The sequence below is a fragment of the Phragmites australis genome, chromosome 16, assembly GCF_958298935.1.
Source record: "Phragmites australis chromosome 16, lpPhrAust1.1, whole genome shotgun sequence".
NCBI lineage: Eukaryota > Viridiplantae > Streptophyta > Magnoliopsida > Poales > Poaceae > Phragmites > Phragmites australis.
This window is the reverse complement of record NC_084936.1, coordinates 7,861,844-7,877,014: the sequence shown is the minus strand read 5'-3', so window position 1 is coordinate 7,877,014 and position 15,171 is coordinate 7,861,844. Positions and strand designations below refer to the sequence as shown.

At 44.6% G+C, this 15,171-nt stretch overlaps 2 protein-coding genes across 2 annotated transcripts; one reads left to right on the top strand and one right to left on the bottom strand.

The window, feature by feature from the left end:
- Positions 1-11,426: 11,426 nt before the first annotated feature.
- On the top strand, positions 11,427-11,771 carry LOC133895030 (uncharacterized). The gene has a single exon (XM_062335243.1). It carries the CDS (start codon positions 11,427-11,429, stop codon positions 11,769-11,771), a length of 345 nt encoding a protein of 114 aa, XP_062191227.1.
- Positions 11,772-12,625: 854 nt separating this feature from the next.
- On the bottom strand, positions 12,626-14,535 carry LOC133895029 (glutathione S-transferase T3-like). The gene is made up of 4 exons (XM_062335242.1): positions 14,200-14,535; positions 14,085-14,089; positions 13,938-13,998; positions 12,626-13,024 (listed from the first exon to the last, which is right to left on the bottom strand). The coding sequence occupies exons 1-4, from the start codon at positions 14,533-14,535 to the stop codon at positions 12,626-12,628; spliced, it is 801 nt and encodes a 266-aa protein (XP_062191226.1).
- Positions 14,536-15,171: the final 636 nt, after the last annotated feature.

The following is a 15,171-nucleotide window of genomic DNA, read 5'->3' as shown; positions in this document are numbered from 1 at the left end:
GTGGGGGTTATTTAAAAAAAATAAAGAAAAAACATAAATAAAATAAAAAACTTAGAAATAATAGGGACACATGATTAATTCTAAAAATGAGCTTTATTGATAGGTTGCCTCATTAAAAACCTTTCTAGTAAAGGAAAAAGAGTACAACCTAGCTCAGAAAATTTGAAATTACATGTTCTCATCAGCATCTAGATACAAATTTTGGAATGATTCTTCAAGCTCAGTGTTTTCTACAGTGTGTTGCATTCGTGCTTCAGCTTGTTCCCAATCTTTTACTATGGTGAGTATTTCAACCATCTCACTTGACAGATTTGTTCCTCTCTTTGATTATCCTTCCAGTAAGACTGAAGGCAGCCTCAGAAGAAACTGTAGATACAGGAACCGTTAACAAATCTCGCGCTAACAGTGAAAGTACTGGATAATTCATTTTGTGCTCATGCCACCATTGCAGTATATTGAAGTTTTCTTGTTCATGGCTAATAACGTCACTGTCGATGAAGGTAGTTAGCTCCCCTCCGGATGTTAGAATTCCGGTGCTCGTAAACAATCGTGACAAAGAGTCTGAACTTCTTGATGAAGAACCTGCACCAAATATTTTCCCTCACGTTGTCGTTTTCTTACTTGTTGTGGGTGCTACTGGAGGTCGTTGCAGGCGAACTCCGCCATACTTTGTTTCATATTTACCATAAACTTCGAATAAACTTAGAACAAATATTAGTATAATAATTAAAATAATCGTGGCCAAAAGCATCATCTAGAATTGCGAGAACTCTACAGAAAGCTGCAATTTTAGCTTAGGATCTAAAATAAAGGCAAAGACGTACAACAAAGGAATTTCTTTCCAATACTTTAAGAATTTAGATTTCATAAGAACTACACAATCTCTTAGAAGATTGTCATTTTCATAGTTGTTTAAATGAGTAGCAATTTCAACAATATTATGTACTACTAAACAAGATGTTAGATAATAAACTCCTGATAAACTCACAGTTGAATCATAAAAAAATTCAAGAAACTCTAGTATCCTTTCAGCAACATATCAATGCGCTTCCGTGAGTAAAGTTTGACCCCATGCTGATGGTAATGTGTATGAAGAAACACACCAAATGTGCTCTTATATGGTATAATATTTTTAAGCATCAAGAAAGTAGAGTTCTATCTCACCGGCATGTCCAGAGCAAACTTACGTGGACACACACTAATTGCAACACAATACTGTTTATATGCTGTAATTCGTTGGTTAGAGGAGTTCACAAAAGATATTGCAGTACAAAAATCGTCTAGGTATTGCGACAACCTCTTCAAACCGAATTTTACTATAAGATTGATAATATGACAAACACAACGTTGATGTAACAAGAAAGATTCAGCATAAGTACTAAACACGGAGTAAGAATATACATTGCTCTAGAATTTGCACCGACATTATCTAAAGTGATAGAAAATATTTTATTCGTGAGACCAAAGTCTGCAACTACTTGAGATATTTTTTTCAGCAATATTTTCACTGGTATGCGCATTATCAATCAAATGAAAACCTATTATTCTCTTTTCTAATTCCCAATCATTATTAACAAAATGAGCAACCACACTAAGATAATCCTCTCTAGCCCTACCTACCCATATGTCCGAGGTCAAAGCAACTAAAAATGTACATGTTTGCAATATTTCTTTAAGCTTGCTATGACACGTATTGTAGTATTTTACCATATCCCTACTAGTTGTCTGTCTAAAAACATGCGTTAACCTAGGATTATGAGCTTGCTTAATGTAATCTTCAAATGCAGCAGACTCACCGATATTGAGTGATAGATCCGCTCTTGCAATGAAGCGACATAGTTCTTTTTGAGCATTGGTAGAGTCGTACTCCCAATGACGAACAGAGCCATCGGGGTTGTACTGCAACACCGTCTGCTTCATGGCTGCTCCACTCTTTCGCTTGCAACTTGTGGCGTGCCTCTTCAAGTGCCCCGTTCCACCTGAGGGCTTTGCAGATAATTCATGTTTGCAAATATAACACCTAGCATACCTGACACTTACCCCATCTTCCTCTTTGTAGAACTTTTAAAAGTCTTGCCAAACTTCGGAAGTACCGACTCTTGATCTTTTAGACCCGGTGCTTGCTAATGTGTGCACACTTGTAGAGCCTGCTGCTGCATCACATGCATGTGAACCAACCGGAGGTTCACCGTCGGGTCCATCATCACCTGCAGCACTGGTATCAAAGGGGTTGTAGTCCTCTGTGAGTCATTGGAGAAAAAAAATCATGATCTATGGATGTATCATGATCACCGGCATCCATGATCAATGTCGAATGACACTACAAAAATTGCAAATATTCAGAGTTAGAAATAATCAAGTAATAAAACTAATAATAAAATAAGACTCAACAACGATGCAAAAAAAATCACTAAGATTTCTTCAACTTCAAGACAACAAGTCAGCAGGATGACGGTTTTGGAATTGCTCGGATTTTTTTGCAACAATTCAAACTAAATTTGCCAAATTATCGCTAATTCTCAAGAACTTTGTGACAAGAATGAGAGGAGAAAACAAGAGAGAAAATGGTGTTGCTGGTGTGGAATGGAAGGGCAGGGTTCTCCTCTATTTTATATGTGAAAATGGTGATTTTTGCAATTTTTTTCGAATTTTTTGGAGCTCAAACGGTCAAAAAACGGCTATAAAATTAAAAAATATCGGGTTATGCGTGCCCCCGCCGGCCCGTCGTGCCCCCACGTGCCGGCCGGGCCGTGCCCCGCGCGTTGGGCCTTGCCGTGCGGTGTGCCGAGCTGACGCGGTGGGCCGTGCCATGACGGGCCTGCCGTGCCGTGCTGGGCCGTCACGTGCCCAGGCCGTGCCTCCTGGGCCGCCTTGTGCCCGGGCCGTGCCGTGCCATGCCCGTGCCCGCCTGGGCTGGACCGTGCCCGTGTCGACCCGCTGTGCCGCGCGCTCGGCCCAGGCACGACCCGTGGCCTCGTGCCGTGCCGGCCCGGCCCATCTTGACTCGGGCCGTACCGTGCCTGGGCCGTGCCTACAGTGCTGTGCCTCGGGCCGGCCCAGTAGGCACGGCCCAGGCACGGTACGGCCCGAGTCAAGATGGGCCGTGCCGGCCCGGCCCATCTTGACTCGGGCCGTACCGTGCCTGGGCCGTGCCTACAGTGCTGTGCCTCGGGCCGGCCCAGTAGGCACGGCCCATTTAGACATCTTTACTCCCATCCTTCTTTCGCTCTCCTGTCCGCACGCACACCACCCCGCTCCCGCTGATCCCGCTCTCACGATCCTCCAATGCCGCTCTGCCCTCCCCACTCCCTTTCCTTCCGCAACGCGTAGTTATCATGCGCCGCCTCTCTATCCCGCACAACACGCACCTCCTCCCACGCCCAACCCCGTGGATACCTCTCCTCCCACGCCGCCGCCCTATCTCAGGCCCTCTTCCCACACGATCGTGCTCCATCCTCGCATAGGCACCACCTACGGATCCAGACGGGTCGCCGGCCGTCGTCATCCGCTCGTGAGTCCGCTCATCGGATCGAGGAGTGAGGAGTCGTCTCCACCCACTGGATCCAGGAGCGAGGAGCCCTCGCAACCAGCCAGATCCAGGGGACTGTGGAGCCGTCGCAGCCGATTGGATCTAGGACGGTCGGCTCCTCCAGCTTGCCAGTTCCTTCCTGTAGGTACCAATTTGGTCTAGGTTGATTTGTCTTTGCTGATTTTAACGTTGTTCTCCCCTTTCCTTTTCGAGATATTTCATTTGGTGTTTTTGGGTCTGATCTGGTGCCACACCTTTCCAATTCAGCTGCTTAATTCAGCAGATTTGTCCATTGCTATGCTAATCGAGAAGTTTATGTAATGGCCTTGTTACTAGATACTGGTCTCGAATTGGCAAATTTTTCTTCTCTTATCCATTGATTCTATAATGTAATTACCATTTACTACTACATTGTTCTTCATCTCTTCCTATGCTTACAAAACATTGCAGGCTGTCTTGTTCTTGTCGATAAGGCCTTTCTCGAAGGGTTTGTACCGACGGATCAACAGATTCTTGTCCGAGCTACTGTGGCTTCAGCTAATCTAGCTTGTGGATTGGTGAGCTTGTGTTAAGGTATTGCGTAAGAAACATAAGATTAAGCAATCAAAAGTCAGCTTCATTTCTTCTCGACAAATTGTTGATGCATCTCAATTGGCAAAAATACGATTTCAATATTATTATGTTTCTTCACCTACATTACTCTTATGCTGGTTGGTTAATTACTTGCATGGAGTTCGGTAATATGCCTTTGAATGATCAACCCACCCAAAAATACGTTGGTTAATTAGTTGCCCGGAGTTCGGTAATATGCCTTTGAATGACCCGCTTGATGATCTAGCATGACAATGGCACACTAAACAATTTGCAGAGCCTTTGGGATAAAAGGGAATGCTAAGTGTTGGGGCTTTGGGTGGGTTGATCACCATCGAGACAAGAATGGTAACAATCTACATGATTATGGTCAACAGTCTTTTTGAAAGTGGCTAATTCTACTACTAAAGTGACCAATATATGGTTCAGTCAACTGGAATGTAGGTGTGCCATGTGAGGTTGCTCTGTGTCTTTTGATTTTACAACTATATTGTTGACTTCATATACTTACAACATTCCAGTTGACTCCAACATTCCCTACTAAAGCAATCAATTTATAGCTATGATCAAACTTCAAAATCAAAGATCAAAACGTATAGCCACAAGCAGTATTTGTTTTTCCCCTACTAAAGAAATCGATTGCTCGCTTGTTTGGCAATCCAAAGAATTTCTTGTACTCCACCTTTTGTAAGATCAAAAGCATTTTTGCAATGTAATGCGCTTTCAAACTGGTATTTTGTCACCTGATTTTGGGTAAGTGCTTGTTTTTTTTAACAGAAGAGGGAGGCAACTTCTGAGTGTTGGTATTATTTTCGTTGCCTTGCGCCCTTTTTTTTTGCAAGCAAACTAATGTGGAATTATGCTGTATTTTCTTTTCCTTAAAAAGGTTGATAGTTGAAAAATTGACTGCACAAATAGCAACTATAGCACCTGATGTAAAGCACTGTGCACGGGCAAGATGCTGGAGTAGCTAGCTATGTTGGATTCAATTTGTTAGCTTGAAATCTTGACTGAAGTTGTAATTTTGGAACCAAATGTGCATTCTATGATGTTTCTGATCAAATATTTGGAGTCTCATGGTTTAAGGATACATCGCTCTTATCTTCTTGCTTACTGCTACAATAACTACATCTCTTACTGCTGTAAGCTTAGATGTGCTAAAAATTTGAAATATAGAACTGACCTTTTCTTTATCTTCTTTCTCATATTTATGCATGTAGTAATCGACCGCATAAAGTTGATTTCCCATAATCAACATGACCAACCTAGAATGATTGAAACAACAAAAGGGCAATTGTTGCTTACAATAGCAAGGTTTAGCTGCCTACGCATTTCTTGATCTTCACTGCGGAGCATCCATGGTTTTGGCTTGTACTGTGAAATAGAATTGGTAAATACTAAATCAAACTAATTATCAGGAACATCAAGGTCCATCGAAATTAAGTTTGCTATTAATATTATCCTGTCATAGAAGTTAACGTATCGTTGAATTGACATCTGTAGAAGCAATCAGACTATACTGTACTACTGTACTTATAAGATGATAATGTCCTAGCTTGGCAACTTATTTTTTGCACTTTGTAGCAATGCATTGTTGCTAAATAATTTAGCTCTCTCCCTCTGTTAGTGCACATGCATGCTGTATCTATGTTCATCTAATTATTTAGTACTTCCCATTCATGCTGTCATTTCAGGTTGCAGCTAGGCTAAATTCAGATGATGAAAAAGATGAGTGGTTTGTGGTGAAGGTCATACAGTTTGATAAGGAAACAAAAGAGTATGTATCTACTTTAAGGCGACTTCTTTTTGGCATAATAAGATCATGTGTAGACCATTGTGAGGTTTTCAAAGATATCCATACAAAGAAACAATTATAAGCAGGTTTCTAAAAGATATACATATGCAAAAGAAGGTATTAGCCACTGTGTAATGCCATCTTACTGAAGTGGCACTTTTGCAGTGCTAACAACTTTTCCCCCTATTTTTTTTCTAATACTTGGTGCTGTTTCTTTGGTTTTTTTATTCCGGATCCAAAATTTTCTTAGTTCAAACTTTGGTTTGTTAACCTCTCATATTGCTTTCCTAATTATTTATTTTTGTTGTTGATTTCTGCAGGATAAACTTCAAGATTGGCTGAGAAAGTCTAAGCGTTCAATCCTTGAAGGGGCTGCAAAGAACAAAAGTTTTGATATAAATAATTGTAAGTGATTTCTGACTGTGTTTTTGTGCCAATATAAGTGTTTAATCCTTGAAGAGGCTACAAAGAACAAAAGTTTTGATATAAATAACTGTAAGCGATTTCTGATTGTGTTTTTGTGCCAAAAACTTTAGTTTTTGTGTACTCTGGTATTGTGCTCTCAAGGTGAAACTGTTCAATTTCCGAGACAGCAACTGATAATTGCATTTGCAGCTGTATATCCGTTAGTTATGGTTCTGGATTCAGAACCAATATTGCTAATAGATGCATATTGGTCTCCATGATACTTGTTTGTTGAGGATAGAACCATGAAAGCTACAATAGCTAATATATGTTTTCCTTTTCGTTTAGAGGTATGGTTGCCTTTCATCCAAAGATGACTGAATATCCTTTGATTGACTTGAATATGGTCTAGATTCTCCTACTTTAAAAAAAAAAATCAGTAATCCATGTATGTCAACTTTTGCTACCCTCCGTACGTCGCATCTCCCGTCTGCCTTCGTCCGCACACGTGTGTCATCCGTCCAATCGGCGTCCGCATGCATCTTCAGCGCCCATCCAACGTGGCTCGATCCCGCTCGCTCGATCCATGCCACCACAACGCTCTCCCAATCCACGCCGCAGTCCTTGCTCGCTCGATCCACACCACCACAACGCCTCATCCCCGCCTTGCAAATCTTGCCGCCACAACGCATGTCCTGTTTTCTTTTCCTAAAAAGTGAAGGTTTAGGAGCTAGCTATTTATTTAGTACTGGTGCTACCTGTTAATCTTTTAAAGATTCCTTGTTTTGCAATTAGTAAAATATTAGGAACTATGTAGTGTAGAACTGTAAAGAAAAAAGTCCCTAGAAGACCCTTGTTTCTTTTAAGAATCGTAGTTTGGTTTACCTTTTTTTTTAGGTCCGCTCTGGTACTGAAATTCACCTTTCATGTGATTCTGAAGCATTAGTTTTTATCCTGGGGTGTTATGGTTGAAAGTTTCATAGTGTGACAATGGATTTTAACTCTAGAATGTGTTTTAGATGTATCTCCTAATGAGATCAACCTTTTGGTGTTTAGACCCTCCAATGTTTTCTAATCTTGTACTCATATTCCATCTTTGCTCAGGCTAACCTCACAATTTGCTAATCTGAACTTCTCCTGAATGTTGCATTCAAGTGTAGTGCCTTGTGTGCAGTTTGGTGCTGGCCTATATGCGCATTACAATTGGTAAATCTATATTGTATGTCGGATCCAAACTACATCACCTCGAGAGCCATCTTGTCCACACGGAATGATTGTGTAGACCAGATTAATATGAAGATGATCGGTCGCTTTCGAGGGGAGGAGGTGGTGTATTATAGCTTTGATCATGCAGAAGACGATCCCCATAACTACTACTATCGGTGTATCAGGAACCGGGGGTCCCCGAATCCCGAGGCCAGGCCAGCCATCCGCCACATGGCGCCATCCCACGGAGTCTATCCCGCAAGGTGAGAAAAGATCAAGTCCCGGGAGAAGGTGCTCGGGGCTGCAGTCCGTGGCCCCCCGAGTACCCCAGTTCCCCGATGATCCACAAAATCTAAGTACCGGGAAGAAGGTGCTCGGGAAGGTGTACGGTGGCCTCCGAGCACCCTAGTCCCCCGATGACCAGGAGAGCTAAGTACCGGGAGAAACGTGCCCGGGGCCGCTGGCGGTGGCCCCTGAGCACCCAAGTATCCCGAGGACCCACCGAAGGAAGTTCTGGGAGAGAGTGCTCGGGGCTGCGTGCAGTAGCCCCCGAGCACTCGATTCCCCTAGGATCCGTACAAGTGTGCCCGGGAGAGAGTGCTCGCGGAGGTGAACAGTACCCCGAGCACTCGGTTCCCGGAGGACAAGAAAGGGCATTCTCAGGAGAGAGTGCTCGGGGAGATGAACAGTACCCCGAGCTCTCTGTACCCCGACGACCCAGAAAGCCCCCTGGCAGAGGCCCCCGAGGGGCCCACCGATGAGGTGTCAGCCAGTCAAAGGCCCGAGGCCGCATTTAAAGAGCGTGCGTGGCCTGTCACCTCCAACTGCTCCCGCCGCGCTCAGCGTCAGTTCCTGCCACGTTTTGACAGAGAGGCGTGGGGTTATTAATTGCACGGGTCCCGTCCCGTGCCATCCGGCCCGTCTCAGGATAACGTCGTGAGGGCCGAGGCATTCCGTCTGCCGTGCTGCTGTGGCAGGGGAACAAGACAGGGCGGGCACGCCGGGCCGCTCTGCGGCTGCCCGGTGGACCCTCTCCACGGCGCCCATTGCCAAGCCATTTATGGTGACGGATGACCGGGCGTGTGCCGCATTTTCCACCCCCGGTCACTTCGCTCAAAGGAAATGATGAAGCCCTTTCCATTTATGGTGTCTCGGAACTCGTGCCCCCTCCCTCCTGTTCGGGGCACGTTGCTGCCGGCGGGTATTTAAAGCAGCCGGCGGCACAGAAGAAAGCAGCTGAATGCATCCTGGAAAAGTATGGAAAAGAGAGAGGGCGCACAAGCATAGATAAGAATACAGCACAAGAGAAACACGGCTGAGAAGTGAGCAGCACGAGACAGGCTGAAGAACAAAGAGCCCCAGACTCTAAGATAGATCAACATTCTTGTAACCAGCAACATCCTTGAGGGACTTCCTCAGGGCATTTATAGTATCCATACAGGAGTAAGATGTTACGCCCCCGTGCGGCCCGAACCTGTCTAAATTCTGGTGCATTTACTTCTTTTTGCACTAGGTCATTCCACCACCACCGGCAGTTGTATTCATTCCTATTTATTTCTCCGATGAACATACTCAGGATCATCCCCCCGGCCGAATCTCTAAAAAGGGGTCTCTCGGGATCCCTGCGACTGGAGTTAATCCTCCGACAACTACTCTCTGAGTTTCTTATCTCGTTGACACCTAACGGGCTGCCTCCACATGTTCTGAAGCTTAAGATGAACTGTCCTATCATATTACTTAGGAACATTGACCCCGCGAATGGACTTTGCAATGGAACGAGGCTGGTGGTCTAGGGATTCCAGAGAAATGCCATCGATGCAGAGATTGTGCTGGGGCAGCATGCTGCAAAGAGGGTTTTTCTACCTCGGATCCCCCTGTGCCCCTCTGATGATGAAATGTTCCCTTTCCAGTTTAAAAGGAAGCAGTTTCCTATCAGGCTCAGCTTCGCCATGACAGTCAACAAGGCACAGGGGCAGACCATCCCCAACGTCGGCATTTACCTGCCCGAGCCAGTGTTCTCTCATGGTCAGTTATACGTTGCGCTATCTAGAGCCACCGCCAGAGCGAACATCAGGATCCTCACCGTCCCAGCTGATGCCAAAAAAAAAAGAAGTGCTCAAAGCAAAGTGGGACATATACGAGGAACATCGTCTACAGAGAGGTCCTTACGACATAGGCAAGGTCTAGAATCCAATGTAGTGTACATTTTTGCTTTTATCAGGAATATTTTTTATTCTTAAAATTAGCTGCTTACAAGATTCCTGCTAAGGTTCATAATCCAGTCATTGCATTATTTTTTTGGCATCTTCAATGTAATTCCTGACTCTAAAGTTCATAGCTTTCGCATATGCTTGATGTCATCTTGTACAATTTTTGTTTCCGTTGCAACGCACGGGCAGTCAACTAGTATTCTATAATTTTCTTATAACTGCAACGACGCATACAATACGGCTGTATATACAAATATTGTATCATTTCCACCATAAATATACAATATTTTAAATCTCTCTACCACTATCTTTCTATGTATTGTTGTTTTCCAAAATCCGAAGAGCAGATGCGGATGCAGGCTACCCATTTCATGGCAGCAACCAATAATAAAATAGTAGTATGTACATGTGTTTCGTACAATAGTCTTATTTCCGAACCTGTTTCGCTTTTACCTTCGTGAACAAGATTCTTCTCGTGGAAGACAGGAAGCACATGCGTGTTGGCTTCATGTTCAAGTGTCTTCGTATGGAAGCAATTGCCCACATGCCTGGAAGCTTGTAGGGGAAGTCAAGCACGGGTTCCTTGGATGAGAAGAATGCCGTCGCTATAAAAGAGGGTGGGTACCATAGCAGAGAAGCACAATTGCCTCCACATTTTACATTGACAAAATGGGCTCGTCTACGTCCGAAGATATGTTCATGTTCTCATTTGACTCGAGCGATGAAGAGGACGAATTGTTGTTCTTGGTCGCCATGGAGGAGGAACAAGTTGTTGCCCAAGGTCGCTGCCGCCCCCACGGCTTCGTGCCAGGACATGCGATCATAGACCGTGGGCACCAGGAAGGTGCTGCCAGGCTATTTCGGGACTACTTCGCCGACATCTCAGTGTATGGTGATACATTATTCCGTTGTAGGTGAGACCATCTTCCCAGCTATACATATTTGTAGGTTGTGATCCATACTAATGAATGTTCACCCTCTAAGGTTTCGGATGAGTCGCCCATTGTTCTCGAGAATTGCTGCAGCTGTGGAGAACCACAATCCATGGTTTCGGAAGAAGTGGGATGCCACCGGAAAGCTGGGCCTAAGCCTCCTCCAAAAAGATGACAGCTGCCATACGACAATTGGCATACGGAGTCAGCGCAGACGCAGTGGATGAGTATGTTCGGATCAGGGGTAGCACATCGATGCTCACCCTGACAAAGTTTGTGCAAGATGTTGTCTTGATTTTCTCCGATCGGTACCTCTGCGTTCCCACTGCGGAGGATATTGCTCGAATATTAGCCATTGGCGAGTAGAGAGGGTTCCCCAGGATGCTGCGAGCATCGACTGTTGCGAGCATCGACTGCATGCATTGGGTTTGGAAGAACTGTCCGAAAGCGTGGCACGACGCATATACCGGTCATATGTGCAAACCCTCCATAGTTTTGGAGGCGGTTGCGTCGTACGATCTTTGGATATGGCATACTTTCTTTGGAATGCTCGTTAGTCTAAATGACATAAATATTTTGCACCGCTCTAACATTTTTAGCAGGCTCACGGACGGAACTACGCCCCCTGTGTCATACACCATTAACGGTAACACGTATGACATGGGGTACTACCTAGGTGATGGAATTTACCCCGAATGGGCAACCATAGTGAAGCCTATTTCAGCACCTAGGGGAACAAGAGTATGCATTTCTCGGCCATGCAGGCATCTGTCTGGAAAGATGTTGAACGCGCATTTGGCATCTTGCAATCGAGGTTCGTCATAATTCGTGGTCCAGGCAGAATGTGGAATGAAAGCACACTGCACAACATTATGACCGCATGTGTCATAATGCACAATATGATCATTGAGGACGAGAGGGACGGCATCGATGTGGAGGAGGTGTATGACTATATGGGCGAGAAAGCGACAATACGCCGCAATCCTGACCAAGCTTTCGTGCAATACATAGAAGTCACTAAAGCAATTCAGAACTGGGCATTGCACCACCAACTCCGCGATGATCTCGTGGAGCACCTATGGAGTTGTCATGGAGCACAGTAGAGTGGTTATGTCAGTTTTAATTATGTCACATGCAATGGTAGTCACCGTTATTGTCTAAAGAATTTGTATCGTTAATGTGTACCGTAAGTGAAAGATCGTATGTCTGCAATGAACTACTAGCTTATTTGATAACTCTATGCCATAAATCTAGGTGATCTGATCTCAATCCAAAGGAACATATAGTACATCATTATCTCAAAGAAATAAAGCATGCATCTGAATTCTTGATGAAAAATTGGGGAAATGGAACATGCCACAGCGGACTGCTTACTGCATGACACAAAAAATAAAAATGAACATCGATCAAAGCAACACATTAGCTGACTACATGCGCTTGATAATGAAGATGGCATGAAACGAGTAAGATGCATGGCAGGGCATAACACATAGCTACTAATAGGCACCACACAAGTGAACTCATTCGGGAAATTGCAGAGGCTGCATTGAAGCAAAATGATCATGTGTTCGTACTTCTACCGAGGTAATATCATAACGCAGACAGGTCCATGCAACGAGCGGGATCCATGCACAAATACCTGTCAGATGACAGCGATCAGGTCCATGTAAAAACATGGGAGTCCCTACATCGATGGAGCATGGAAAGGAGACATCGCAATTCCACACACAGGTCCAAAGGTTGTGGTAATTATTACACACAGGTAGGCACCACGAAGAGTTCTCACAAATCGGCTGAAGCACCTTGCAAACACGTAGTCAACGAGCGGCTACGGGATATGTCCTTTGGCTTTCCATCGCCCCAGGATCTCTTCCTGCCTCTTCATGTAGTACTCTCTCAGGAGACCACTAACACTGTCTAAGTCGACCTTCATTATACGCTTGTCCTGATCATTTATTCAGACGGATGCGTGAAGACGTATGACCGAAATCTGCTCCTTCTTCAGCTCCACCATAACCTTCTTTGTTTCACTAATGTCGATCAGTTGAGTTTGGTACATCCCACCCGACACGGTAGGCAAAAATGTACTGGAAACTGATTTTCGAGCACAAGCCGCTTTAGCTGCGTCCCTTCCTACGAGCCTAGGAAGCTTAGCCGATGCGTTAGATGCTGCGTCGTTCGGTAATTCGTTGCAAGCAGTTGGGCTGGACTGTGCTTCGGCACCCTCTTGTATCTTCTGCGCCTTGGTGGACTCGTGGGCATGCCACTTGGGGTGATCGGCAAGCATCACCCAACAGTGCGTGTAAGCAAAAGGCTGCCCCTCAATCCCCTTGTATACTGTGCAAGCCCGTACCATCTGCGAATCAAGGAAACCATGAGATTCTGATAAACATAAAGGACAATTTGAACATCAACAGTACTACAGATGCCCCTCCATAAAACACAGTACAACATATACTTCCAGATCTACAATGAAAACCGGAACTCGCTGTATTCTGCACCATTTAGTGGGAACACATATATGTCGTATTAGAGCTTGACTAAAAAAGAAGAAGCTGCCTGTCTGTATGTCAGGTTACCATCCTCAGTAATGGGGTGACCACACAGCCAAGGTAAGACCAAAAACCATACAAGACTAACCCTGGCCAGTTCAACAAAGAGCCAGATGAAACCACCACCTAGATTCTTCAATAATGTCTGCTGACTATCGTAAGATCAGTTCACTAATATGTCTACTGACTTGTGGTAGAAGAAGCAATTAAAATATCAGGGAAAGAATGCACCACAGTACAGGATGATATATTGAAGCCCACTGAATACCCATCGCAAAAAACTCCTTCCATGTCCAGCTCACTCTTGCAGCCAGGCCATTAACAGAGAATGACCTCAACTGATTGACACTTGCATCACCTGTTATATCCATCAGTTCACTTTGGAGCCAATTTCGGTTGGGAGAGGGATCTTCAAATGCCCTCCAGTTCCATGGAACTAAGGCCGTGTTTGTTTGAGCTTCTGCTTTTGAGCTTTTCTGAAAAGCTGTGCTTTTGGTTTATCTGAAAAGCTACTTTTAGAAATAGACTGTTGGCTTCTACAATAAATTTTTGGTTTCTCAGCACATAGCTTCTCAGAAAAGCATATCTCAGCGAGCTTCTCAACTTTAGTTCATTTTCCTCAGAAGCAGGCTTCTGGCTTCTACAGAAGCCACTTCTCTAGAACCCCGTTTGTTCTGGCTTCTGGCTTCTGGCTTCTGCCAGTAGCAGAAGCAGAACCAGAAGCAGGAAACGAACACGACCTAAGTACATATGCCCTCTAGCTTCATTGGAACCCAACCTAATCATTTCACAGTCAAAGACTAGTTCAAGAATTCCTGGTCTTGAGCCGTATATATTTACTGAAACAGAAACTATCTCATGTACCTTAACTGCAGAGAATCAAGAGTAAACAAGAAAGAAATAAAACAAGAGACAAGTTTTACATGTGCAACTACAATTACCACCCAATCATATCAATGTTCAGAAATGAGGTATGTACCTTGTCACGCTCATTGGTCCCGCTAGGATTGAGCTGCTCGACCTTCCTCACGTGCACCGCAAACTTGCTAACTGCGTCCGTAATGAGCTTCATGTGGTTGATCAAAGCTTTGTCCGACTTAGGCATCATATTCGGCTTCCTATACGTGTTGAAGTACTTGGCAATCCTGCCCCAGTACGTCTCCTTAGTTTGATCTGTTCCAACTACCGGATCCTGGCTCACGTTCAACCATGTGGACACGAGCAGCTCATCCTCGTCGTCTGTCCATTTTGTTTTGTCCGTCTTCGGCTCCGCCTTCTTCTTCCTCTTTGAGGAGGTCACCTTCTTCGTTCCCATGTCATCGCTGCCAAGGCTGAACTAGGCAACCTCCTGATCCGTTGCGGGGAAAAATACTTGACTGTCCGCAACCACAAAATGATTCATCTCTGCCGTTGGATCAACAGTGGAGGTCCCCCTGCATCGGCGGCCCCGACCATGTCATCCGCTGCACTCTGTCCTGAAGAAAACTCTCGTAAAATGGATCCATGGAGCAACTGCACATGACAAGAACAAGGGAACATGAGCTTGCATACGAACTCGCAATGTATGAACGCACAATACAATTTTTGCATAGTCCTAAAACACAAGTTACAGTTCAACTTTCATGCACCATCAAAATTAGACGAATACAAATGAAAAGTAACACAATGTCCTCCCAATTGCCTTCCATATCCTGCCAGTTCAGCAACCTAGTGCGCTGTACTGGCAGCACACCTCATGCAGCTCTACATTGCAATGTACCTCCATTTGTCACGCAATAAAGTGCTCCTGCAAAACCTATGCCAGACTACAAGCTTTGTCATCAAATATCAGGATGACCACCTCTATACAATGTGCCAGAAAGATAAATCTCAGCAGGTATGATACTAAGCATGCAAACTTGAGCAGGTTGTATACCATGATAGCACCAATAACATCTACCCAAGCTCTCAG